Source organism: Phodopus roborovskii, unplaced genomic scaffold, assembly GCF_943737965.1.
Source record: "Phodopus roborovskii unplaced genomic scaffold, PHOROB, whole genome shotgun sequence".
Taxonomy (NCBI): Eukaryota; Metazoa; Chordata; class Mammalia; order Rodentia; family Cricetidae; genus Phodopus; species Phodopus roborovskii.
Genome location: NW_026126407.1, coordinates 10,444,730 through 10,472,387, shown reverse-complemented (window position 1 = coordinate 10,472,387; position 27,658 = coordinate 10,444,730). Strand labels below are relative to the sequence as shown.

At 44.6% G+C, this 27,658-nt stretch overlaps 1 protein-coding gene and 1 pseudogene across 1 annotated transcript in view; both read right to left on the bottom strand.

Annotated features, from left to right (window-relative positions):
- The window catches only part of Nlrp1 (NLR family pyrin domain containing 1), a 57,005-nt gene extending 33,029 nt beyond the window's left edge, over positions 1-23,976 (bottom strand). The window contains exons 1-7 of the mRNA XM_051180103.1: positions 23,701-23,976; positions 21,147-21,242; positions 13,147-14,809; positions 9,518-9,688; positions 8,599-8,769; positions 7,364-7,453; positions 4,672-4,763 (exon numbers count right to left, since the gene is read on the bottom strand). Coding sequence (XP_051036060.1) covers positions 4,672-4,763; positions 7,364-7,453; positions 8,599-8,769; positions 9,518-9,688; positions 13,147-14,809; positions 21,147-21,242; positions 23,701-23,848 — 2,431 coding nt within the window. The 5' untranslated portion in view covers positions 23,849-23,976. The remainder of the gene's footprint in view (positions 1-4,671; positions 4,764-7,363; positions 7,454-8,598; positions 8,770-9,517; positions 9,689-13,146; positions 14,810-21,146; positions 21,243-23,700) is intronic.
- LOC127218975 (S-adenosylmethionine decarboxylase proenzyme-like) lies at positions 17,049-17,806 on the bottom strand (annotated as a pseudogene).
- Positions 23,977-27,658: the final 3,682 nt, after the last annotated feature.

Genomic DNA, 27,658 nt, shown 5'->3' with positions numbered 1-27,658 from the left:
TCTTATGTTCCATACTCTGCCACTTTGATAGTCAATTTCCTTCCAATAAATTAGCTCATTTTTTAAAAAATCACCCTGTGTGTTTCCCTAAGATTGTTTCCCAGAATCCTTTGAAGGGGGCCTGCAGTGTATTTGCAGATGGCTCCTCAAATGGTTGTGCAGTAGTTGTTTCCTTTCCCATTGTTAAACGCTCTACACTTAAAGTGAAATCTGCACAATTTGCGGAACTAGCTGCAGTACAATTAGCCCTTCCACATTTTTCTGATGAGCCGTTTAACTTATACACAGATAGTAAATATGTGTATCATATATTGGCTCCCTAAAAACTGCTGCTCATATAGCTTTGGTCTCTCGTGTACAGGAACATTTACTAGCCATACAAAGCATACTATGGAGGTGCTTTCATCCAATTTTTGTAGGATGTCTCCAAGCACATTCTGATTTGCCTGGCCCTTTGAGTGAAGGAAATGCCACTGCTGATTTTAATACTAAAACAGATAATGCCATTATGATGATGAGAGAGTCTGGTTATGAAGCAGCCTGCAAAGCTCATACAACCTTCCACCTTAACGCAGGTCTCTTAAATTCCATTTTAAAATTACTAGAGACAAAGCTATTAATATAGTTGAGAATTGTCCCCTATGTGCAGAGTTCTTACCTGTTACACATCTTGGAGTTAACCTCCAGGGTGTCATGCCTAATGATATCTGGCAGATGGATGTTACTCATGTTCCTTCCTTTGGCCGACTACAATTTGTTCATATATCTGTGGATACCCATTCTCATATCCATATTTGCCTCTGCCCATACTGGAGAAAGGCTTAAGGATGTTAAGAGCCATTGTTTACAAGCCTTTGCTTATATGGAAATGCCCAGACAATTAAAAACTGATAATGGCCCTGCTTATACTAGTCAGGGTTTCAATTCTTTGCAAAAGTTTTTTTTTTTTTTTTTATCTCATATAAGATGGGCATCTCTTATAATCCTCAGGGTCAGGCTACAGTGGAGTATGCACATCGCACAGTTAAAGTCTCCTTTCTTTTGTCCTTTTAAATTTTTTAACTATTGATTGTGTTGCTCGATCTGTGGCTGACAGGCATTGGCACCCTCGGTCATCTGACTATGGCTCAGTTATGTGGAAGAATGTCACTACTGGGCAATGGTGTGGCCTTGACCCAGTTCTAGTATGAGCCCGAGGGTCAGTTTGTGTCTTTCCACAAGACACAGATGCCTGAGCATCTGATTCACCCTTTGGGGAGGGACCATGATTGTAACAGCCAGAAAGAAGGTCGGATGGGTCTTCAAGAATCCACCCATTCTGATGCCTGTGGGTCTGAGTAGCCTTATGTGGCCCTTTTCCCTGACCACTAATTATAGTTTGGATCAAGCGGCTATAAATTTATACTTTTATCTAAAGGACAAGAATTTCACCTTCATCTCAGGCACTTGTATTCTGGTTCCCTTCTTTTTGTTGTAACTAATGCTACTAATTTTGGAGGAAGTTTCAATTGTTCTCAGCAGGTCTGTCGACTGGTTAGCTTCTGGACATATGAAGTAACAGCTGTCGTGGGCCACGTACCCCAGGTGTGCAGCAGAGAGGGAAGGAGATTTCGGGATTACGGCTGCCAGTGCCACCTCCACCACTGAAGCAACAGTTTCTACGATAGCCCTCTCCCAGTCTGTAAATACTGCAAGCACAGTGGATCAACTATCAGGTGATTTGGCTGTAGCCTTAGCCACCCAAAACACACTTGATTATCTGGTGCAAATTGGTATTTTTAAATTAAATCTACAAACTAGCCTCCTATATGAACACTTGAATTTTTTGTGAGAGGCTCATATGGCTTCTTGTTCTCTGTCTTTCATACATATCTGTGTTAATGCATCATTTTTCTCCAGAAATCCTGGAGTGATCAGTTTTTAAATTATACACATGCTTTAGCCATGCAGACCATTAACATCAATGAAACCTGAGTACCACCTGCCAGTGCAGAAGACCTTTTACAAGGACTTTAACTTGCGGGCAGGTTACTGGGGTTTGTAGCCCTTGCACTTGGTGCTACTTCACCACAGCTTAGACAGGCCCAGGCCAACTTTCAAATAAGACAGAGTTACTGTCTTTGGCTCAAGAGAAAATGCCTCTACCTACGTGTGGCTGACAAACTATTCACCAGAGACGGGTAAGGCACAGGGGGCAAATATACAACCTAAGACAGGAAGGTTACGGGCCTGGGTGACCTCTCCAATGATGGGTAAGGAATTATGCTGATACCCTCTGCCACCTAAGGCAGGTGTTAGTTTATATTAAAAGAAAAGGGGACCTGTAGGACCCTGCATGGACCCCCAAGGCATCTTGAGCAAGCCTAAAGCTGTTAGGCAGAACTCCTTGCCCCAAACCTATTGTTGGTACTCTTCCTGTTTTGATAACACACACCTCGTGACGATACACACCTCATGGGGAGGAGCTAAGTCTAAAATTCCTGTAATTTTCCACTGTGCTATAAGTCAGTATTTATGCCCGTTCCATCCCCTCAATAAACGGCATTCGATATTTAGCGTTCTGACATTGCCATTGAATGAATCTCCAGGCCTTCACCCGATTCATGGAACAGATCGTAGTGTGGGCGCTACATACAGCCACTTTGGAAATCAGTATGGTGGTTCCTCAGGAAAACTGGAGTCAGTTTACTTCAAGATCCAGTAATTCCACTCTTAGGCATATACTCAAAAGATGCATGTCCATACAACAAGGACATCTGTTCAGCTATGTTTATAACTACATTATTTGTAATAGCCAGAACTTGGAAGCAACCCAGATGTCCCTCAACTGAAGAATGGATTGAGAAAATGTGGTACATTTACATAATGGAGTACTCAGCAGAAAAACACAACAGAATCCTGAAATCTGCAGGCAAATGGATGGAACTAGAAGAAACCATCCTGAGTGAGGTAACCCAGTCACAAAAAGACAAACAAGGTGTGTACTCACTCATATATGGAATTTAGACATAGAACAAAGGATTACCAGTCTACAATCCACACTGCCAGAAAAGCTAAGAAACAAGGAGGACCCTAAGAGAGACATACATGGTCCCCTGAAGAAGGGGAAAGGGACAAGATTTCTCAAGCAAATTGGGAGTATGGGGGGAGGGGAGAGGGAGTTAACAGGAAGAGGAGGGCAGAGGTGGGCATGAGGGATCAGGAAGATTGAGTTAGGGAAAGAATAGAGGAGAACAAGAATAGAGATACCACAATAGAGGGTACCATTATAGGTTTTAAGAGAAATCTGGCACTAGGTAAATGTTCAGAGATCTACAGAGATGAGCCCAACTAACAATCTAAGCAACAGTGGAGAGGCTACCTTAAATGCCCTTCCCTGATAATGAGATTAATGACTACCTTATATGCCATCCTATAACCTTCATCCAGTAGGTGATGGAAGAAGAAGCAGACACCCATAGCTAAACAATGAGCCAAAGTCTTGGAATCCAGTTGCAGAAAGGCAGGAGTGATGAGCAAAGGGGTCAAGACCCAGCTAGAGAAACCCAGAGGAACTGCTGACCTGAACAAGTGGGAGCTCATGGACTCCAGTCTGAATGCTGAAAAACCAGCATAAGACCGATCCAGACCCCCGTGAATTGGGTGTTAGGAGGACTGGGTAGTCTATGGGGCCTCTGGCAGAGGATCAATATTTATCCCTAGTATACAAATGGACTTTGGGAGCCCATCCCACATAGAGGGATACTCTCTCAGCCTAGACACATGGGGGAGGGCCTAGGCCCTGCTCCAAATGATATGACAGAATTCAAGGACTACCCATGGAAGGCATCACCCTCCCTGGGGAGCAGAATGGAGATGAGATGGGGGCTGGTCGGGTGGGGGACAAGGGAGGACAGGAGAGTATGGGAACTGGGATTGACATGTAAAACAAGCTTGCTTCAAATTTAAATAAAAAATTATCAAAGGAAAAATTTATTCCTAATAATATTCTGATATACTCATATAGTTTTGTGCCTAGCCCAACTGTGATCAGAGAAGCTTCACCCAGCAACTAATGGGAACAGATGCAGAGAACTACAGCCAAACACTAAGCAGAGCTCAGGGAATCCTGCAGAAGAGGAGGGGGAAGGATTGTAAGAACCACAAAGAAACCCATAGAACCAACTAAGCCGGGCTCATAGAGACTCACAGAAACTGAACCAACAATTTGGGAGCCTGCATGGGACTGTCCTAGGCCCTCTCTCTCTATATTATAGCTGTGTGGCTTGGTCTTCGCGTAGGACTCCTAACAGTGAGAGCAGGGGCTGTCTCTGACTTGGTTGCCCGCGTTTAAGACCCATTCATCCTACCAAATTGCCTCATCTAGCCTTACTAGAAGAAGAGGTGCCTAGTCTTACTGCGTTTTGATATACCATGGCTGTCTGATATCTGAGGAGAAACAGTGGAGAAGGAGCAAGTAGGGTGGGGGAGAAAGGGAAAAGTTGAGGGTAAGGAACTTTGAAGAGAGGAGCTAGGAGAAACTTTGGTTGGAATGTGAAAACAAACAAATAAATAAAAATAAAGAAATAAAATGATTTTATGTAAAAACAAAGAAAGAAATGATGATGAAGATTCTCCTTCCTCCTATAGTATAGATTCATGAAGTTCTGGGTCTGAGAACCCTTCACATACCTGACTGTAGTCTCTGATACTTGAATGAGGTCAGGCTATCACCCACTTCTTCTTCATCTGGGTTCTTAGTAGGGACCATCACAGGCGGCTTCCTAGACACAGAGATGTTTTTTCCCCCTCAGATGTCAGTGGAAACTGGAAACGGGACACCAGGACTGTGTACATGATATCCTGACATAGAATTCAGATCATCTGAATTTGAACTGCTTCCCTGAAACAGAGCTCTATGAAGGTCCCCATCCTCCTGGGTATCAATGGGGCCTGAACAAGGAGCATCTCAACTCCTCCTTTGCTTTAATTTGAATGTGTTCCCTATTGTTTACTCATTAGTGTGAGGGAAAATTAATAACTAAAAGATACGGGACTCATGGCAAGAAGGAGAAGCTAAAAAGAACAAGTGTTTTTGCCAATAGATATAGATAACTTCCTGACTGGATAGTACATTCTCCCTGCCCCCCATTATCTTAAGGACAAGGCCACTAAGCCCACCAGTCCTAGAGAAAAACAAAAAACAAAAAACAAAACAAAACAAAAAACCCTAACCTTTCAGGTGCGTTAAACAATCCCGCCTTGTAAAAACTTTGTACTCTATGAAATCTCTGTAACCTTGGAAACCTTATGGGCTGAGACTAGCAGTCTCAAACCCCTCTTTCCCTTTAAGAATGCTTCACAATTGTAAGCGGGCACCTTACTCTTCTGATAGAGTGAGGTTTCAGCTGGTTCGGTTCTTAGCAATAAAAAACTTTTGCTTTTGCAGTTGGGAGTCACTTCCTTGGAGGTTGAGAAAACCCAGTAGGCACAACAATTAGAAAGTTAATTCTCAATGTCATAGTGCTGATAGGATGAAGGATAAGACAGAATGAGGTCATGAATGCTGTTTTCATTAATGGGTAATGCCATCATCACAGGAGTAGATTCCTGTGGCCTGACAGGACTGGTCACTAAAGCCAATTGCCCTCACACTCTCAGCTTTCCCAGCTGCACAGTAGATGATACAGGAAGGGCTTCTCTAAATGCAGAGTCCATGCTCTGGTCCTTCCCTGTATTCAAAACTGAAGGAAACAATCTCAATTCTTTATGTGTTAAGAACCCAGCGTCAGAGTTATAGCTGCACAAAACAAACTAATAATCACTCACCCTGAATGCCAATCACCTTCTAATTTCTAATTTCTCTCCTTTCTGTTCTCCACTATCTCCCTTCACAGACTCCATCCTTGTCTCAGAATGGAGTGAGCATTGTCCTGAACCACTTTCACATTCTCTGGCAGGCATCCCTGATCATGTTCTGGTCTCTCCTAGCTTATTTTCTACATAGTAGCTGAGCATGAAAAGTGGGTGAAGATGCCCCTTCATGGATGAGACACTGGAATGACTCTTCATGGCCTCTGGGGAGAAACAGAAGGTTCTTAGCATGGTTCACAGTTCTTTCTGTGACTCATGACCCCCTCCAGGCCCTCCTATGTCACCCTTTCCTGCTCAAATCTAGACCAGTGTCTCTCAAATCACTGTGTTAAAACGTTGCCTGGCAGCCCGCTAAATCAGAAAGCTCACTGAAGGAAGCTGCTCCTCCTGAGATTCTGAGTCATTAGGGTTGGAGTGGGGCCTGAGAACCTGCATTTCTGTGGAGCTCCCAGGTGATGGAGAACAGATGGTCTCACACATGGTTTCCTGTCCCTCAGTGGAGCTGCTAATTCTGCTTCCTTGTTCTCTACCTCTGCCTGGAAATTTCTAATGCTTGAATCGTACTCACATTTCTCATCTTTGAGAGCTCACTTCAGTATAGGATGAGGTCAGACAGACAAACCACCACTGCACTCACAGGGTTTTCAGGTATAATTTTGTGGATTGTCGGGGAACAACTGTCCCCTCACTGCTGGTATCCAGTGATCAAAAATGAGGGGCCATGTCTGCCTTATTCATTGATGTGTCCTCAGACCTCAAACTATATGATGCACAGTGGGTCTTTCAAGAATATTTGTTCAATGAATGGATGACCATCCTATGTCTATAGGACCCTTCATTTTACATGTGGCACAACAAGTAGGAACTTGACAGATGGAGTTCATGGTCATGAACTGAAATTGACTAAACTGGGAGAAATGAGGCTTCAGCACAGCCCGTAGGGGTGGAAAATGACTTTTCTGTCCTGAGACTTTATATCCCATAGCACAGTGTGTGTGTGTGTGTGTGTGTGTGTGTGTGTGTGTGTGTGTGTGTGTGTGTGTGATACATACTCATTTGTATATGAGTGTGTGTGAGCATTATGGTTTGGACAGTGATGCCCATAGTGGGCTTATTCCTGTTAGAGTTTTATCCATATCTTTCTGAAATAGTTTCTGCTTTCAATGTTGCAGTGGTTTGGGTTTACTGGTGCCTATCATTGTCACAATTGCTGTGCCCAGAGGGCTCATCACTAGTTTACCTTTCATATAGCACCCTGCTCCCGGTTTTTTTTTAAAGATGGAAGAACTTATGTAGGCATGTTTTATGATTCTATTTTTATTGAAAAAGGAAAATAATCATATAATCCCCTACCACACAGAACACTTCCTCACTTTGATCACTGTGGTTCCCTGGTTTCTTCCTGGCTCTGTTTGTCTTACCATTGCCTCAGGACCCTTTCCCCACCTCAGCTCTGGAACAGCCACATAGGGCCTGGGTTGACCAGTAGGAGTTCTGTGTCCACCCTTACCATGTGCTAGAGATGAGCAGCTGTGGATTCTCTGACTCCAGGGCCCTGAGCTCCATCATCACCTGGTCACTGAGAGGGGCCTGGTCCAACCTGCAAGCACAAGAGGGGAGGGTTTCTTCTGGGATCCACCACAGGATCATGCAGCCTAAGGGGCCAGGACCCTGAACTCTGTTGTCTGTAGATGGAGCCAGTGAGCAGCCTTAATAAGGCTTATTCTTGAGCCTAAACTAGGACAAAGGATGGAGAGCAGCAGGCTGAGCTGAGGGAGATATGTCAGTGTGCAGGGAGATCTGACTCCTGGGTGAGGACCTTTGGAACTTTCCATAGCTAAAATGAGGGGCTTGTCCTTTATACCCCTCCACACAGGTCAGTCATTGGAAATATACTGTCCCAGGGAAGGTAACGTGGCCATATGAGGGGACTCAGGTTGGCAAAGAACCACTGAATAGCCATCAGCATTCCTAGTGACTGGAGGTCATAGACTTATCCCCATAGGGATTCTCCATGGAGAATTTCCATAAGCTCCTGTAGTGGCATACCATGGCCCTCCAAGGCTCCAGCTCTTATCTGTTCCAGAGCTTTCCCCAACTCAGCCTTCATCCTGGGATGCTGTCCTCAGGTTGACCCAACCAAAGCCTATTTCTCTATCAGACCTAGGAGAAACTTTTCTAGGCCATTCAATAAAACAGGCCCTCTCACAGAATTGCACTCATCAGAGCTTGTCAATACTGAATCATGGCTCACAGGTGACCTATGTCTGTCTCTTCCCACACAGCTTCAGCAGACAGAGCCATTTGTGTTTGTGATTGTATCTCTAGGGCCTAGACCAGAGCTTGGCACACAGGGGCCTGATATGGATACATGCATGGATTCATGGTTGAGTAAATGTTTGAAACACTACCCTGGAGTAAGGCAAATCTGGGATTCTGTTAGGATAATAGCCTTGCTAATACAGGATTGTACAGTGCCTAGCTACCTACCTGGCATCATCTTTTATATATGTACATATTGTGTCATTACAATCCATGATGTGGGTATGACATTATATTTGATAGATGAGGAAACTGAGTTCTAGAGAAGAAAGAGACTTACCAAAGTCTCTGGGTGTAAATGGCACAGCTTGTTGGGAGCCAGGCTGTCTATGCATTATCTCTCCTTCCCCCCTATGTCTTGTTATCTATTAACACACCCTTCTCTTGCCTCCTTCCCAGAGAGACTCTTGGGTTCTTACTTACCGCAGGATTCTGAGGTTGCAGGCAGGATTCCTGAGCTCCTCACACAGCAGCCTCACACCATCATCACCCAGGTCATTCAGCTGCAGGTCCAGCTCAGTCAGGCTGGAGCTGGCTTTGAGCACCGAGGTCAGGTCAGCACAGTGTCTGGACATGAGGCCACAGTTGACAAGCCTGCATGGGAGATGCTCACCATCAGCTTCTCCAGGGCTCACTGCTCTTGGGAAGTGAGCTCAGGTCTCCCTTTGGGAGCCCTAGCATGCTGTGTTAGCAGTGCTTAGCACTGTGGAGTGCCTTTTCTAGTCTGGATGGATAATGCCATGCTTCCCACAGCTGAGCAGCAGGAGCAGTAGAGTAGTACAGCTTGGGGATCACTGCTCTGTGGCCACTCGCCATGGCAGAGCTCCACAAGGTCAAGGACAGTTCACTGGTATATTTCAAGAGCCATCTGAAGTGACATTCACCAGACATAGATTAGGACATGGTCTCACTTTCCATGTGAAATATTAGTAAAGATGGCATTTGTAGATAGAGTAGATGGCTGGTTACAAGAGCAGAGGGCAGGAGGAAATGGGGAGATGCTGTTCCCTAGGCCTGGAGCTTCCTCCCTCCCCAGGATTCACTTTGTCTCTGTGTTCTTCAGTTCTCCTAGTCCCTTCCTCAGGAAGTTTGCTCTACTGGAGACCTCATGGTCCTGGTGTTAGCAATAGCTAGTGCGGCTCCTTGCTGAATGTCGGTCTCTCATGAGCCCCAAGAACAGAATCTTTTTATTTATCATAACAAGTCTTGTAACTGTTATAGGTGTGGTCAAGAGGGTATGGTGACTATTTGATGAATACCAAGCCTCACTCTAGACCTAGCTTTTGCCTTTGCTCTCCTGCCATCCATCTCTACTTCAGGAAAGAACCCAGGTCAGACTCACCACAATGTCTTTAGTTGGCAGCCAGGGCATCTCAGGGTCTTACAGAGATTCTGAACTGCAAAGCAGCTCAGTGGGTTTCCACTTAGGTCCAGCTCCTCCAGGCTTCCTGTGAACTCAAGAGTGGAAAAGAGAACCTGCCAACTGGCATTAGTGATTGGGGTCCACCTGGACCTGAAGGAGACAGACAGACATAGAGAGAGGGATATGAATCATGTGTGCGTGGTCTGAGGTGCACAGCCCCACACAATAGATTAGGTTTCTATTGTTTGAGCACCAGACTTCAATATGCCACCCCAGGATTCACCGACTTCTATATGCCCCTTTGCTCCAATATCTGAATCTTCTCCTTTAGCCAGTTTTTCATCTACATAGCATTATCATAGCATGCTGTGTGTTCATTTTGTGTGTCTGTTTTCTGTTTCTGACTCAGTCTAGGTGTCCCACAAGGTGTGAATAGGTGAATGACATATTTTCTTTTAAATTGATAGTGCCCAGCACAGGGCCTGGTATAATGGAGGACCTTGGTAATTCAGATAACTGTCTTCCTTTTCATGTGAATGTAACTGCTCTCATTTAGAACACAATTCTAGACTCTCATAAAAGAAAACTGAAAAGGGGAGATGGGAAGAGAACTCAGGAGAGGGGGCTGAGAACAACTATGTGGTGGGATGTTGAACATGATTATAAATGTGGTTATAAACACCACAGATATGTCGATTCACATGTCCCCCATATCTTTTCAAGAGAAGGGGGAATGGAGAGATAGATAGAGACAGGAAGAAACAGAGACACACAAGGAGACAGAGAGAAACAGAAGGAGACAGTTGGAGAAGTAAATTGACAGATATACACAGAGACAGAAAGAAAGAGACATACATATACAGACAGACACACACACACACACACACACACACACAGAGAGAGAGAGAGAGAGAGAGAAATTGAGAGAGAGAAAACATCCCCAGTGATAATGCATTCCTTTAATGCTAGAAAGCAAGCATACAAGGGCAGAAGATTGGTAAATTCTAGGCCAGTCTAAGCTACAAATCGGAAGGGGGCTGGGAGTAGCTCTGTGCCTGATATGTGCAACATTTGATCTTAAACACTCCAAACAAAACAATGAAACACACCAACCCCCCCCCCCCAAATCCAAAAGCACAGATTAGAAATGGCCAACCTTGACTGATACATAAAGTATATGATGTCTTAACTTTACAAAATCAGAGAATGTTAAGGAAACCAAATATTAAACTTTTGAAAAGCTTCATTTATTCTTTACTTCATAAGTGTTTGTATGCTGCTTATCTATGTGCACTATATGCATGCGGACGCCTGTAGAGGCTAGAAGCAGGGCATTGGATCCTCTGGGACTATAGTTAAAGGTGGTTGTGAGCCATCTATGTGGCGCTGGGAATGGACGCACACCCTCTGAAAGAGCAACAAGTGATCTCAAATGCTGAACCACCTGTAGAGCTTTCAAAGGATGGCAGTTTTGATGCACGTTTAGTATTTACTTTGACTGAAAATGTAACTACAGAATGTGCTATTCAAAGAACACTAGGCATCATTTATGAGCCACACATACAGAAGTTGCTTACCCTGCCATTTTTGATTCCTTGATTTTGGCCAAGGTTCACCTCTGTTTTCCTTGTGTGCAATGGTCTCCTTTCAGATCTCCCTGCCTGGTCTGACTTTTCCCCTCAATTTTACTTTCTCACTAGCAGTCAATGCCTTTCCTTTTTTCATGGGGTTGTCCCAAGGCTCCTAAGGCCACTGTACATGCAAGCAGGCTGGTGTTCCTTGTTTCTCTTGCCCTCACTGGTCTCTGTCTCTGTGCAGACTCAGAATTCTTCTGAAGCTCCACAGCAGACCACTCTACTTGCAGCATCTGTATCAAGACCCTTTAAGGCTCACTTTTTGTTATAACCACAGACACCAAGAAACAACTTATACTGGCCAAGAACAGAAAAAAATGATCCAATTCACTAGGGTATTCTCCTTGGGCAATATCAGAAGGCCATTCAGAATGATATTGTACTAGACCGCTAGTAACCAGAGAAGAAAGGCTTGATTCATTAAGAAAATAAATGAAAATATAAGATAACAGAGATTGTGTGGCTTAGTGTTCCCATATAAAAGTATATAGAGAAAAGATTAAAGGGCATACAGCATTTTTCTTTCATGCTGTGGATCAAACCCAGGCCTTGGGCTTATTAGGTGTGGTGTTTTGAATGGGATGTCACCCAGTCATGAGCATTTGAATGCTTGGTTCTCTACTTTCTGGGGGAGTTTAGAGGGTGTGGCTTTGTGGGAAGAAATCTGTCTCTGGGAGTAGGATTTAAAACTTCAAAGCCTTGAGCCATTCCCAGTACACTCTTTCTGCTTCCTGCTTGTGGTTCAAGAAATGAGCTCTCAGTTGCTACTCCAGTCACATCCTTTCCCTCTGCCATTATGGACCCTGATCCCTCTGGACCATAAGCCCAAATAAACTCGTCTATAAGTTGCCTTGGCCATGGTGTTTTATCACAGCAAAAGTTTGAGAAGACAGGTGTGCATGCTCAGCTACCCCTATTCTTAATGCTGTCCTCTCTGAGGAATGGAATTCTGGAGGATATTAATTTTTGTTGTTTTGATAATTGATAAATCCTCACTCTTCTAAAAACAAGCACGTTTTTATTAGTCTATCCCATTAATTTAAAACGAGAGTTCATTTAGATCACTTCCTATATGTGTGAAACACTGTTTGATTACATTTGTTCTCTGATCCATTTTCCCTCCTCTCCCCACCCTCTTCCTGTTCTCTAACCTTTGAGCCACTACTTTTAAGTTATTTGTTTTTCACATGGGCTCTTGCTTTGTTCAGATTGGCGACAAAGTTCTCAATTCAAGATAACTGGAATGTTCCTGGTTATCGTATGAGTCATGCCCTATGTAATTAGAGTATGTGGCTGTCTTCTCTCTCAGTGTTGAACTCCTCAGGGCAACAACTGAATTTTTCCTCTTGTGATTGATTAGCAGGGCCTGACATAAAATCAGTGCTTAATGAATCATCTAGAGAGGAGAGAGACACACACTGATACTGGATCACCACTCCTCCCCAGTGGCACTGAGTTTGGTGGGAAGTTAGGAATCCTTTAGGCAGAGTGCCAGGGCCATGCCACCTTCATTGACACATACAAGGAAGTCATCTGGGCAGGGAAAACATTAGGACAGTCACACATATGCCTCCTGAGGTGTTGGTAGGAAGACCTTAGGGATACGGTCATTGTCACTGGGATATGAGATGGTGAAGGCAGGAGCTGAATGAGCGGTTTCTCATAGACAAAAGATACTATGAGAAAGTACCAGTAACTGTCGGGCCATTTGAACCTTGTGAAGTATGAAGATTTGAATCACAGCAGGTGGGTGGTCCTCATTGAGGCACACAGAGAGATAAGAGCTCATAGCCCCACCATATAGTCATGCACACTGAGGCAAGTAGAGATAGATGGTCAGATTCAGCAATTAGATGCCATTGATGACCAGTATCCTGCTGCCTTGGGTCCAGCTAAGAGTGCTGGTGGTGCTGAGAACATGGGTGCTCATGGGATTCACAGGGAAGCTGGAGAGAGGGCTGTCTGGATACTCACAGAACCATCCTATGGGCCATCAGTGTTGGTTCCTGCTGTTCACCTCCATCCAGCTGAAGCCTCTTCACATGGCGGCAGAACTTAATGCAGAAAGTGACCACCATGAGGTCCACGTCTGTCTGGACCACCAGGTGCTTCACATTGGACTGGAGCACTGGGTGTTTCATATCCATTGGGGCATTCACACCTGCTCCTTGATAAGTGTGCATCACTTCTGTCAGGACCTCCTTATCCTGGATCTCATACAGACAATGGAGTAAACCCAGAGAATATGGTTGATGGCAAAGGGCTTCCTCCAGGATGTGCCACCTCAGGTTCAGCTTTATCTCCCAACTCAATGTGCAGGTGAAGATCTTCTCTATTTCCCTAATTCCCTGTTTACTCAAAAGACCACATAGAAAGCGCACAGTGGGTACCTCAAACAGGTCATATCTTCCATAGATGTCCTTCAGTCTTTCCACAATTCTGCAACTATCTATATAATCATGTCCTGGCACATTATTCTCCAAGATGTAGGACATTGCTGCAAAGAACTCCTGGAGACAAAAGTGGGCAAAGCTGTAACTCAGAGAGTTGGGCTGCTTTTGAAGGACACCCCTCTTCAGGAAAGTGGCAATGACATCACCAGGTAATCCTCGGATCCTAAGATCTATATCTCTGAACTGGGTCCTTCTTCTCCAGATCCCCTCAGCAGCCAGTGAGCACAGCTTTCTGAGATGGGTTCCTAGGGCACAACCTTGAAGAGTCTGGGAAAGGTATTTCAGGCAGAGTGCTGTGGTGGTCTGTGAGGTCAGTGAGAGATCTCTTCCTTGTTCCATCTGCTGCTTCAGGCAAGTGCAGACCAGCCAAGACACCCAGGGCACCGCACACAGTGTGGAGAGCACTGGGTTTGATTCAACCAAGCTAAAAGCTGCAGTTGCTTCTCTTTCCTTTAAAAAATATTTTCTGAAATATTCCTTCCATCCAGATTCAGAGAAACCCAGGACTTCCACCCAACGTGGCTGCCCCAAAGAAGGAATGAACTTTTGTAGATCTGTGGTCCGAGCTGTGAGCAGCAAGGAAGCCTCAGGCAGGACAGATTTCCCCAGCAAACTGCCCAGCAGTGTGTGCAGAGGCTGTGGCTGGCTCCAGTGCAGACAGAACTCAGGATTCATCTCTTGCAGGACCCACATTGGCTCATCTATGCCATCCAGGATGAATAGCAGCTTCTCAGGGTGAGACAGGATCTTTCTGATGGGAGCTGTAGGCATAGCCTGGTCTTTTGCTATGAGCCCAGCCAGACTCAGCTGCTTGCATTGGGCCAGCTCTCTGCAGCTGAAGTAGAAGACATGCTGGAAGTGATCTCTGTAGAGCTGGCCTTCCTCCCAGGCTCTCCTCACCCACCTGGCCAGCGTGGACTTCCCAATCCCAGCAGCTCCCTCTAATATGACTAACTGAGGCTTTTCCTTGGTATCTGGAGTTGGGTGAAATAAGTCTTGGATCTCAATCAGATGTTCTGTCTTTTCTCCTTTACTTTTATGCCAGCTTTTTCTGACCAAGGTCTCCCACCTTCTTGGATAAGATTTTTTCAGAAGTAGTAGCTTTGTGAAATTTTGGAGGAAATCCTTTGTTTTCCACAACTCACTGTGGTAAAGGTTCTTTCTTCTTTCTCTCCGTTGCATGTCTGAAATGAATCATAAATTAGGGAAGAAAGATGGAGCATAAGTATACATAGTAGAGTTGTTTGTTCTTTGATTCTTTCTTTCCTTTTTCTCTTACTTCCACCTTTAAATAGTTGAACGAATTTAGGCATTTGTCTAAACTGTGCAATAGACTGATTGTGGGTGCTGGAATATCTTGTAGTACAAATAATATGAGCTTTAGAATAGAAGAATCTCTTGTTCAAGTCATCACTTGACCTATAATAATTCTGTATGACCTTTATCCACACACCAGATACTTATAAATGTTTGTTACAAAATCCAGCTTAAATAAACACTGGTCCTCCAAATGGCAGTTCGAAAAGTTAGGCGCTGTGCTCATTATAGAACCGAACAGATAAAGCTGACTGGAAGCTTCCCCAGCAAAGCATTCAATCAGCAGCATGTTTAAAGTAGAAATCCAGTCAGTGTTCCAACCACTTGATTCCAAACCAAGTAGATTCCATGTTTAGAAACACTAAACATGTATTTCATTGTAAATACAGAAGGAATAAAACATCACTGATCAGTCCAGAGACTACCAAGAAAACAGTACGAGGGAAGCTGTAAATTCAGTTCATTTTGCTCTTCTCTCAGGCATTCAGAGCCCACAATATCTGCAAATGCCACTAACATGATGGCCCTTTACTCTTTCAGAATATTATGTTGTTGTGTATGTTCGTACATTTACTACCTGGCTGAGTAACCTGGTTAGTCCTCACTCTGGGAAGCCATTCATTTGATCATGTGAACACCATTTTAAAAGAAGACCCCACAGGAAAAGGTGAAGTCATAACAGCTCATATGCATCACAAAAAAATATGCAAGTTCTAAGTCACAGATGGAAATGCTGCAGTATTCTCCTTGGAGTCAGATTTTCCTTTAATAGAAATTGGTGGCAAAAGATTAAAAGTTGACTGCATGTGTTGGGGTCAGAATGTCCAGGATCAAATATCGGCTTTGACTTAGTGTCACTCACTACTTAATAAGTTAGTGAAAGCAAGGCAGGCACTCCATTAAAGCTAATTAAAGCACACTCCATAGCCTACTGTTTCCACGAAGTTGTTGGTTTTTTTTTTTTTGTTTGGTTTGTTTGTTTTGTTTTTAAATGGACTTTCCATGCTAATTACCCCTGGAGACTGAATTCTTTTCATCTTATACACTCAGTTTTGTTATTTATCTTTCACTGTAGTAGCATCTTGCCTGTGAACCTGAAACAGTGGCCACACCCTTTGGGCGTGGTTACAGGTGTGGATGTGACTAGTTTAAGGTAGAGGAGTGGGGAAGGAAGCCCCTTGGGTCACAGAGAGTATTGGGGAGGCAAGGTCTGTATCATTCGGGCAGTTACTTGGTGTTATCTGTGTAAAGTTAACAACAATAAACACTTAATTATCATTCATCTCGGGTCTGTGAACTCATCATAACACCTTGCTTTTATTTCACAGTTCATGCCAATAAGAAGACCACTTTCTTATGTCTTAAAAAAAAATTAAGCCAGGGACCATTTCCAAAATCCCTCCACCAGTTACAAGATTATTATGAAAGGCAGTGTAACAGTGTATTGATTTAATGAGGGTGGTGATTTGAGGGGAGAGGGAAAGAAAGACACAGTTGGTGAGAGGAGAAATCAATCATATAAATGCAGGAACAGCTATTAAAACAGTAGAGCACAAAACAGTAACTGGAATCAGCATTTTCTTACAAGGAAGAAAACCTTTAATCACCATTGCATAATTCACCTATATGAAATAAAAATTGGTTTTGAAAAACATTAGTAGAGAATATGCTCTAGAAAGTGGAGGTAAAGATACAAAAACTCTGGCAGCGATTTAATGGAACAGTCACAGATGGTCAGCTGAGGATGAAAGCCTTGTCTGTGGGGGGATTTTGGACGATGCCTGTAGAAGTATTACACTGTACATAAATCAAACTGAATCATTTTACAAATGTCACGAAGATTCATATAATCAAAGTTCTTTTCTACATGCACTTCAATTCAATGGCAGGAGTGGCATAGAACACTTAAACATAGAAGAGAGCATTCATGCAAGATGTCTAACTCCTTGATATAATAATGCATACACTTCAAAATGGTTACACCCAGGGCTTTCTGCAGTTTCAAGATGGTGGTCATGAAGGACATGGCCCCCACTATCAACATCTAGAAAGCAGCCAGCACTTCCTGTGTATTTTCTCTTTTTGTGCTTTTTTCTTCTCCATTTTTCTTAATCAACTCTGCTGTTTTTGCTGCTTCTTAGTGAAACTGGTGAAAACAAAATTATAATCATTGACCATAGCACTCTGGCAACCAAGGTGTTTAAAAAATTTAATCTTCTGGGGTGAAGAAAGCACTGTGTAATGTTTAGAACTCCTATTAACAAACAAGATGGTCACAAATTTTCCTGGCTTGAAGATTTCTGTAAGCTTCCTGATCATAACTAACGTAAGAGAATTCTGGCTCTGGAGTGATGTGAATAGTCCAATATATCATTGAGTAGCCACAAGGATTGAACAGTGTGGCATCTATGACAGAGCCTGGTATTGGGCCACAAATTTCATTCTCATGAGTGACATCCTTTGGAATCACACCATCTTTCATGTAGAACTGGTCCATAACTGCTAAGTCAAGCTCACTCATCAGAATTGCCAAGGTTTGATCCAGCTGATTGATTACTCAGCTCTTTGGGAAATCCAAAATATATGAGTACCAACAGTCAGAATTCATATATTCCATACAATATGCTATTCCATTTTGGAAAATTGCATTAAGAAACTCGATTTCTTCCTGGAGATTCCGGTGTGGGTATGCTTGATGAGAAGACTTCATAAAATTCTTATGAGAATAAAAGAAGCTTGGAATGAAACCCACTGTAATCCCTAGCAAGCTTCAGTGGAAGAACCAATGCTTTCAGGAAAAGGGTGGTATGACATGTCTTCAAAATGAAACGTCTCTTGGAGACAAACATGCTTCCTGCTTGTCATTCTTTGTCACACTTATGATTGAGCACTGCGCATCCTTCAAAAGGTCATCCCACACAGATCTCAAGATGGTGCCAAGATTCCCAGATCCCTGGCTTGTGTGGGAATGCTGCCTGGAGAACCAGACCTCCTGCAGTTTCTGGGTCCCTTTGGGAAAGTGCAGTTTCCATCACTGTGAGACTAGTTAACAACCAACAACCACAGAAAATCAACTAAATTAAATCTCTTTTCCGGTTGCTTCCACCACCAATCAGTATTGTTCCAGCTGTGTCACTAAAGTTCAGGTTCATTTTTTGTTGGCTATAATTTTATATTACATTTAAAAAAGGCTAATAAAATTTTCCAGCTATTTTTTGTGAGCAAAATTTGAACATGAATCTGTTGGAAATAGAGGCAGATATAGTGAAGTCTCTTGTCATCTGTTGCTTTCCCATTAGAGAGAGTTTAGTGAGTGCTAGCTAATGTCGCTGCTCACACTGTGTAAGCCTAGTTTTTTTTTTTAAGCTGAGCAGTCATAGTCTCTATTTGGACTTCCGGACTCCAGAACTATAATTTAATATACATGTTCTAAATAAAACCCCCAAACCACTGGGCATGGTGGTGTAATCCTATAATTCATCCTGTAATTGATAATATGTAATAGAGAAGCCATGCCAGGAGCCTTTAATTCAATGAGCTGTTCAGTTACGGTGACTTCTTAGTCCTCATAGCTTCATAGTTGCTGTTTTTTGTTTCCAAGGCTACCGTATTCCACAGGTGTTATTGCATTTATATGTTTCTATAGATGTCTGAACTGCTTCCTATTTTCCTTTTTTCCCCTTTGTTCTGAATGTGGAGTGGTGGGACGGATTAAGTCAGTTGATGTCCTTTAAGTGTGAGTCATATTTTAAGTCCCTGGATTCTACAAGCTTACTGCCAGTTGGAAGTAGAAGGAATGCTTTTCTTCGAGTGTAGCTCAGATTGCGAAGGTGGCATCTTCTACTGCAGAGAGGCAGTATTGCTCAAGGTCAGGCCTTTGGCACTCACAGCCTGTACTTCCCTGGCTTTGGCATTGGCTGCCCTCATTGCTGTAATGTCAGAGAGGGAGACAGAGGCGTGGTGAATTTTGACAGTGAAAGTGAATATAGTTCTTCAATTGTGAGTCTTCACTTCTCTAAGCCTCGCTCGCTCTTCTTGTCCTCAAGGTGGCACAGTAGCAGTCTCCCTCTCAAGTGTGTTTGTGAGATTGACATGCAAGTGAGATGTGAGTGAAGCCCTGGTCACAGGGCCTTATGTAAGTGGGTGCTCAGCAAACACCCGACCAATGGGAAGTGAGTGATGAGGGGTCCTGTGCTAATGGAGTCTCCTGTCTGTCACTTCCCTGCCCAGAGAGCCAGCTGTGTTCTCGGGGCTGGAGAAGACACTGCCCTCAACTCCAAGAGCCTGGTGGTAGTGCCCTGCCCAGCAGTGAGATTCCAGGGGCAGGATTTCTAGGGCTGTGCCAAGGGCTTCCAGGTCTGGGGTGCTATGCCTGTGCACATTTTCCCAGGGGACTGAGTCTTTGCTCATACCTTGTGTCACCTTAAGGAGCTCATCTCACTTGAGCAGTGAATTTTTAACTTTCAGCTGGAGGCCACCTTGTCCTAGGAGCTTCCTGATTGCTGTGCTAGGAGGAGGTTCCCAGTCCTCAGACAGGGTTGGTGACTCTTAGCCTGGAAATTAATGATCTGGAGGTGTGGCTGTAAAAGTTTGGTGAAGGTGTGAGCATGGCTTTCCCAGTGAGAAAGAACAAGGAAGAAACAGCCAGTCCCCCAACACCCACTGTGCTTCAGACACTTAATGTCTAACTCTCACAATACTCCTGTGAGATGGCATGAGGGCTGGTGTTGGCAATGTTACAGAAACAAAGCTAGCAGAAATGTCTCTGGGAGGATTATGAGGGATAGGCTAGGTTAACTGAGGTATGCCCACCTTAGTATCAGGTGGCACTACTTGAGTCCTGGAGTCCTGGACCGAATAATAAGTGCCAGCATTTGATGGGGGATGCTCTTCTGTATATATGTTTTCCTTATTGGTTGATGAATAAAACACTGATTGGCCAGTAGCCAGGCAGGAAGTATAGGCAGGGCTACCAGACAAGAAGAATTTTGGGGAGAGGATGCAGAGAGAGGCAGCCAGAGGAGACATCATGTAGCTTCAGAAGGAGTAATAGGTCTACCAAGATAAGACCACGTAGAAATATATGGATTAATAGTTATGGGCTAATAATTAAGAGAGAGAGCTAGCCAGTAGGAAGCCTAATCCGTCAGCTATACAGTTTATGATTAATATAAGACTCCATGTGTTTATTTGGGGCTAAACAGATGTGGGACCAGGTGTAACAGAAACTCCGTCAACAAGCATTCTTCTGTTTCTGTTCCCAACTAAACACAACGTGACCAGCTGTTTCAGTCACTGTAGCTATAGAGTTTTGCCATGAAAGACTGCATTCTTGCTCTATAAACAACATAAACCTGTTCTACCTTAAATTGCTTTTTGTCACAATTACATGATGAACAATTAATACCCATGGGTTAATAAATTTAAATAGGTTTCACTATGTAGTTCAGGTTGTTTTGATCTCAGGCATCTATAACCTAATATGGGGTGGGAATAATGGGCTGTGAAGGGAAAGACAAGTGTTAGGTTTGGATAGGATAGGATTTTCACAGAGCAGCAACAGGATGAAGGAGGAGGAAATCATTTTTTCAGGCTCCCATTGTTCTAAATTCTAGCTCTGAATCTGTTTCTATGTGCTGTTAGCTTGGACAAGTTAACCTCTTTCTCTAGACATTGTGCACTGGAGAGAGGTGGCTACTTTGATGCTTGAGAAGAGGAAGAGGCAAGGGTATGGCCTGGGTAAGTGGATGTGAGAGAAGTCAGTAGAAGAAACTGGCTGAAGCTGAGGCAGGAGCCTACCTTCTTCTCGGGGTCCATCTCAAGAGAAGAGATTTTCTCGGAGCTTCAGAACCTGCATGACTCCTGGGATCCTCAGTTCCCACTCACATTTTGAGCTGAATTTTGGATGCCAGTTGGGATAGGCTCTCTGCTGATCCCCATGGGTTCCAGGTTCCCGTTGTGTCAAATGCAACTTCAGCACTGCAGAGCCCAGAGGGATCACCTCTAGCCTGTGACTCTTAGCTCTCTGCCATGGCTGCTCTGCCCTTCCATTTAAGTCTCTTATTTCAGGTTATCATACAGGTGGGAGCTCCCTGGTGAAGACCCACCATCTGTGTGCACCAGAACTCTAATCCACAGCTGATGGCTCAGCTTACCTTGGCTCTGAATCCAGACTTGTAGGTGCCCATTTAACAAACTCCTTACCTGATATTGTCATTGATCTCCAAGCTTCATAGCCTAACTTCATTACTGGGGATACGTGTTCGCCAATAAAGGGATACTTGTAGGGTGTTGAGTATCCTGGAAATGATGAAGAATATGCTATAGGAAGAAACAGCTGTTGTGTGCTTATCAGAGAAGCAGCAGTAGGAGTAGCTGGGTAGCAAGGCTGAGGTCCTTCCTCCTTACCATCATACCCTTCTCTAGCCTCCTAGAGAGAAGGATGCTCTTACAGTGCTGCAGGGAAACAGTCCTGCATTGGGAACATGAAGTTCACACACCTATGTTGGTCTATTCTAGTACTTGTGTGAATCTCTATTCCTCTCTGAGCCTCAGCTCCCTTATGTGGGTGTCTGAGCTTCTGTCCCACAGGGATAGGTAGGATCTCATGGTGTAGTTCAGGCTAGCCTTGAGCTAAGACTCATCCTGAATCAATTTCACAGGTTTTGGGGTTATAGGAATGTGTCAATGACCAGCTAGTAATCTTATTTTTGAAGTCATGATTTTTCTTAGTGTTGGATCTAAAACTTCTGGGTGGATATAATGTCCATGAAGTATAGATTCTGACAAATGTCTTGGGGGCTTAGCTGCATATTTCAAATGATAGCTAACAGTATCTAAGTACGTCACAGAGAGGAGGGTGAGCATCTTTAAAATGCAGTTTTGATGTGCAATGAAACATGAGCATGGAAGCTTGGGATGGAGTGGAAGTGTTTTAATGGAACAACAGGCAAGCTGTGTGAGAGGAGTCATTTAATCTCTGCTTCAGCATCCTCCGATGGTGGAATGAGAAGTCAGTGTGGCCTCAGAAGGCAATGGTATTTGATTCAGTAGTCAACATTTCCAAAGCTTACTGTGGGGTAGGAAGAATGAACTTTGAAAGGAAAGACATTAGCAGGGGCTTCCATACTGCAGCAGCAGGATGGAAGAGGAGTCACTGATTTCTCAGGTACTGAGTGTTCTAGAGTGCAGCCTTGCATCTGTCCCTATTTGCTGTGTGCTTGTACAAGTTAACCTCTCTCTCTAGACATTGTGCACTGGATAGAGGTGGCTACTTTGATGCTTGAGAAGAGAAAGAGGAAAGGGTGTGGCCTGGGTAAAGTGAAATAAGGGAGTCAGTAGAAGACACTGGTTGAAGGTGAGGCAAGAGCCTACCCTCTTTTCAGGGTCAATCTCAAGGGGATAGAACTTTGAGTTCCAGAACCTCCATGATCCCTGGGATCTTCAGTGCCCACTCACTATTTTGAGCTGAATTTTGGATGCCAGTTAAGCTAGGCTCACTGCTGACACCATGGGTTCCACATTCCCGTTGTGTCAAATGCAACTTCAGCACTGCAGAGCCCAGAGGGATCACCTCTAGCCTGTGACTCTTAGCTCTCTACCATGGCTGTTCTGCCCTTCCATTTAAGTCTCTTATTTTAGGTTGTCATACAGGTGGGAGCTCTCTGGTAAAGAACCACCATCTATGTGCACTGGACGTCTAATCCACAGCTGACAGCTCAGCTTTTCTTTATTTTTGCACCCAGACTGGTAAGGTTCCCTTTTAACAAGTTTCTTACTTACTTCTCATCAGAGTGTCTGAGGTTCATGGCCTAAGCCCAGGAGTTCTGGTGAGATGCCCTAGATAAGAGACTCCTTGCTAAGTGCCCCCGCCCTTGGAGCCTGAAATGAGGAAGAATGGGCTCTGGGAAGGAAACAGTTGTGTGGTTGTCAGAAAGGCAGGGAGGGGTTGGAGCCCTGGGATTCAGCCTGTGTCCTTCCTGCTTGCCCTCACAGCCTTCTTCACTGTCACATGGGAAGAATGATGCTCTCAGTCTTCCTGCTGAGAAATGGTCCTGCTCTGGGACCACGGAGCTCACACATATGTCCTGTCTCTACACTAGTCCTTGATGGGAGTCTCTAGTCTTCTCTGTGAGCCTCATCTCTTTCATGTGGGGCTCTGAGCTTCAGTCTCACAGGGTTGCAAACTACAACGGTAACAGCAGCAGCAATTGCATGGGCTTGTATTTAGAATACCTGAACTTTTGTTGAATATTACAATGTTTAATATTCAATGTGGATTATCACTGTACTCCCACAGTCCAAGGAAATACTTTTTGCTTTTCTATTGTATCACAGATGAAGACTTGAGGCTGAGCACTCTAAAGTGACTTGTCCAGGGTGGTAGAGCCATGCCTGGAGTCTGCCTCTGCCCAGCTCTAAAGCCTGGGCTTGCAACTCAAATGTCACCAAACCCTTCTTTTGGGAGCTGGCTGGAACCCTGTGCTCATTCCTCTCAGAGCCATTCTGAATGCCAACCTCACCACACTTCTGCGGCTTCCGAGTGCTCCTTCACAGGGTCCTGAGGATGCACTCCTATAGAAGAGGGTGGGGCGCCAAGCTTCACTTAGGGGTCTGCATAGTCCTGGGTCCAGACTCTCCTGGACTTGTGTATCTTTTTGACAGGAGGCTAGCCTGTCCATGGAAACCCTGGCAGGAGGGCTCAGTGGCGATGAAGGGGTAACAATAGTTGTGAGTTGGGGGTCCTTATTTTACTTACTTAGTATCAAGTCCTTCTCTGCCTTGGCTTTGGTCTGCTGCATCTCCAGCTCCTTCTGCTTCCTCTTGTCATGGGTGGTGTCTGAGGCCTGCTGACCCTTATGCTGAGCCTCCTCAGTGGCACCCACCAACTCGGGCTGATCTTCCATGGTGATAGAGCCCTCAGATGAGGCTTGGCTGTGCAGCTCTCACTGGTCCTGCTTCACTCCTCCCTTCTGTTGTTGCTCCAAACAGGAGATCAGTGCATCCTTGTCTCCACCAACCTTTTCTGCTCGGGAAAGGGTGTTTGATCAGGATTGATGGAGGAGAGCTGGAAATAAAAGGAAGGGCAAAGCAACCTGTAAGGGGACAGATTGTCCTCTGATCAGAATGCCTGAAGGACTCAGGTCTTTCCTGGGGATGGAGACTGTGTGTCCAGGTGCAGGGGCTTGGGCAGAAGAGGGAATTCTGGGAGGAAGGCTTATTAGTGATGTGTTCTTTATAGTTTCATGACTGATGACAGTGGGTATTCTCTACTGTGCTGGTTCTCCTGTTAGGTAGGTGTGCTTATCATTATGCTGAGTCTGGGGTTCTCAGTTTGTCTAAAGTTTCTAGTTTTTGGTCATTAAGGTCATTTGTTTGACCCTGAGGACTGATGAAAGGAATGGGAGTTTATTCTGTCATTGTCTGCTTCCTTCGGGAGGGGAATGATGGATGTGGGGCCTAGGCTCTGTCCCCAGGGTTTAATGGGGCAAAGGTTGGGATACTTCATGAACCAGGAAAGGAGATTTAACTTGATCTAGTGCAGTGGATCTTGTGATTGCCACCATTATCTCCTGGAGAAAGCTTTGCAAACAGATAGGCAGGGGCTGTGGTGAGTTAGATGAGACTAAAGACAGGGGACCCAGTCATCTCCTAGCCAGGGCAGCTATTGTCCCAATGTGTACCTAGTGATAGCAGTGATTTGATCCAGGAGGAAATTGTGTAAAACTTTTCAAGAACAGGGTAAAAATGGCATATAAAGATAAGGAGGAATGGAGAGATTAAGGGAAGGAGCCAGAGTGGACAGAAGAAAAGCCCATCCTTAGGAAGATAACTGTCACTGAATCATGTCTCATCCTTATGTCTTTGGACTTCTGGACTAACTTGAGTTTGATGGTGTAGAAGCTGTTGGAACCCCGCAGTCTGCTGACCCTGTCCGTCGTCAGGGGGCTTGGTTCCAACAGAAGCAGTGCTCTTCTGGAGGAGAGCAAAGTTCCCACCATTAACAGTAGATCTATGTTTCTTTATCTCTGAGAACCACAGTAGCAAATACTTGGCTCAGGCATAGCCATGAAAAGTGATGGAGAAGGAGTAGAAATGTGGGCATCTGGAGAATGGAGGGAACTGTAGGGATGTGAAAGCAAGAGGATGAAAGGATGCAGGACATGGGGCATAACAGCTTGGAGGAGTAGAGGATGCTAATCAAGGAGAAGGGTTGGGGATGGAGGAAATGGGTATTGGGATTACAGGGACAGGAGCATGTGAGGATAGGAAGACAGTGATGGAGAATGCAAGGATGGAATGTTCAGGACACTCACTATTCTGTATTCCTTACCCTCTTCCTTTTCTTGTGTCCTACTCTAAGGAGATCAATCCTTTGGCAATCATTGTGGCAGATGGTGAGGTGGGGAGAGGTAACACAGAGGGGGACTCAAGAGTCCAGTTCAAGTTCAGGCTAGGTCCTGTGAAGGAATCTTTAGAAGTCTCCTGTCCCTGGTACCACATGGGGGGAACAATCCAGAGACAACTAAGCTAGAAGGACAAACAACTCAGAGAAACCAAAGAGCCACATGGACAAAAGAGGGGTGGGGTTTAAGCTGACCCAAGACTTTCTCAGAGGTTCTGATGAAAGGACAAAGGGAACATTACATCTGTGTCCTTTTCCCGGAGTGGACTTGGTGAGGCTGGTCTGGTAGTGGGGCCAGTGCCTTGTAGGAATTAAAGTTATAGCTTCTGGGGACCCAGCTGTTCTTCTTGGGATGTCCTAAGGCAGCAGTATCTGAGGGATCCTGTTATTTTTACAAACATTGTCTGAGTTAGCTCTGTGCCTTCCTTTGCCATCTTCCCTTCCCAATGGCCTATATGATGCTGTACTTTTAAATAAATTTGCATGGCATTAGTCATGAGATTATGCAGGAATTGCTGCTCCCAGCTATTGCTTTTACCTTCTTTACTCATTATTCTTCATCTTCCCTCTTAATACTTTGCCATTCATGACCCTTTTTTCCTGCAGCTTCAGGTCAGACAGGAGAGAGGAGGGTGCAGGATAGGCTATGACAGGAGCAAGCACATGAAGCATACAGGTGAATCCAGCACCTCCCACCCACCAGAGTTGGGCATTAGAGTACCCAAGCAGAGGCTGGAGCCTGAGCTCTGGCTCTCAGGATGCATCCCCATGTTGACCACAGTATGTCTTAGTGCAGTCAGACCAGCATTTATCTTCCCACAACTCAATTGTTTGGTGGACTCTCTTGGTCCCACTACTCACCCTGATCTTCTATGGGGCTCACGGATGTGTGTGTCCCTGGCCAAGTCTCCTCGGCTAGAAATCATATTCTGTGAAAGTGAAAGAGGCTCTGGCTCCTCCAGGAAGCCAGGAGTCAGAGTCTGCGCAGAAGTTCTTCTGAATCCTGGGCCTTCAATATTATTCAGCTCATTTCCTGTTGTGAAATCTCTGCAGATGTCTGGTCTGGAGGACTCAGGGCTTGCGAGCTTCATCCATTCTTGCAGAGGCCCTGACTCCTGAGGGCAGGACTCATGTCTGAGCCTCATTTCTACTAAAGTGGGGTCTCCCAGGTTTGCCAACAGGTTCCAGTTCAGCAGAAGCTCCTGGATCTTCCAGATTTGTGGATTTCTGCACTTCCTCCTTCCTGTAGCCTGCCCAGCCCATGGGCTCTTCATTTCAGGAAATGGCTCTCAGGCCCCAAACCCTGGGTCTTTGCTCACTCCTAGACTCTCCCAAACCCCAAATCTGGTATTTGATTCCTACTAACATCTTTTTTTTTCCTGTTGGTGGGTTGTGTGTATGCATGTTTGTGTGCATGTGGAGTCACATGTGAGTACATGTGCGTGACCCAAGAGCTTATGGATTTGTCTAGTCTAGCTAGTCATGCAGGTGGGGGTACTTCTTGTTTCCTCCTCCTGAGCTCTGGGATTACAAGCCTTAGCCATGCCCAGCGGGCATTTGTGAGGATACTGTGGGTCAGAGCACATGTTCTCATGCTTGCATAGCAAGTGCTTTATTCACTGAACCATCTCCCCAGCCCTGACATTGGATTTTTAACAGATCTGTAATCTGAGTCTTCTCACTGAGCCCAAGGGACAGCTGGTCCAGCCAGCATCCTGGGTCTCTGCTCCAGCTTCCTAACTCTTCATGCTGATGCTCTATATTCTCCATCTTGAAGTCAGAATCACAGTCTAATATGTAGACTTAGTTTAGAGAACCACCTTACCTCTTTCTCCCAGTCCTCTCTGAAAGAAATACAGGTCCTTGCACTGGGTTACTCATGGCCTGACTCATCCCACCCTGCCCTGTTTGTCTCACTCTTCTCGCAGTCTCTTGTGGGCCATCTGGTCTACCTTCCTACTGCTCCACATTTCTTGAACTCACCAGGAATGTGTTCACCTCAGGACCCGTGCCCTGGCTTTACCATTCTTTTGGAATGACTTTCTACTAAGTAGGAACTTGCTGCCCCCTTTCTGAAGCAGCGCTGCCTTTCCAAAACTTACCTTCCTTTATTCTTTGGTTTGACACTTGCTATCTATGAGCACAAACTCACTTTCCTCTATCATTTCTACTACAAATAGAATGGAAAATCTTGGAAGACAGGACTTACATGTTTGTTGAGTTTCATGTCCCCTGATCCCAAGTTATTGCCTGACCTGTGATATCAGCACAGTTCTCACAGTATCTGAGAGTTGGTTATTTCTTAATATTA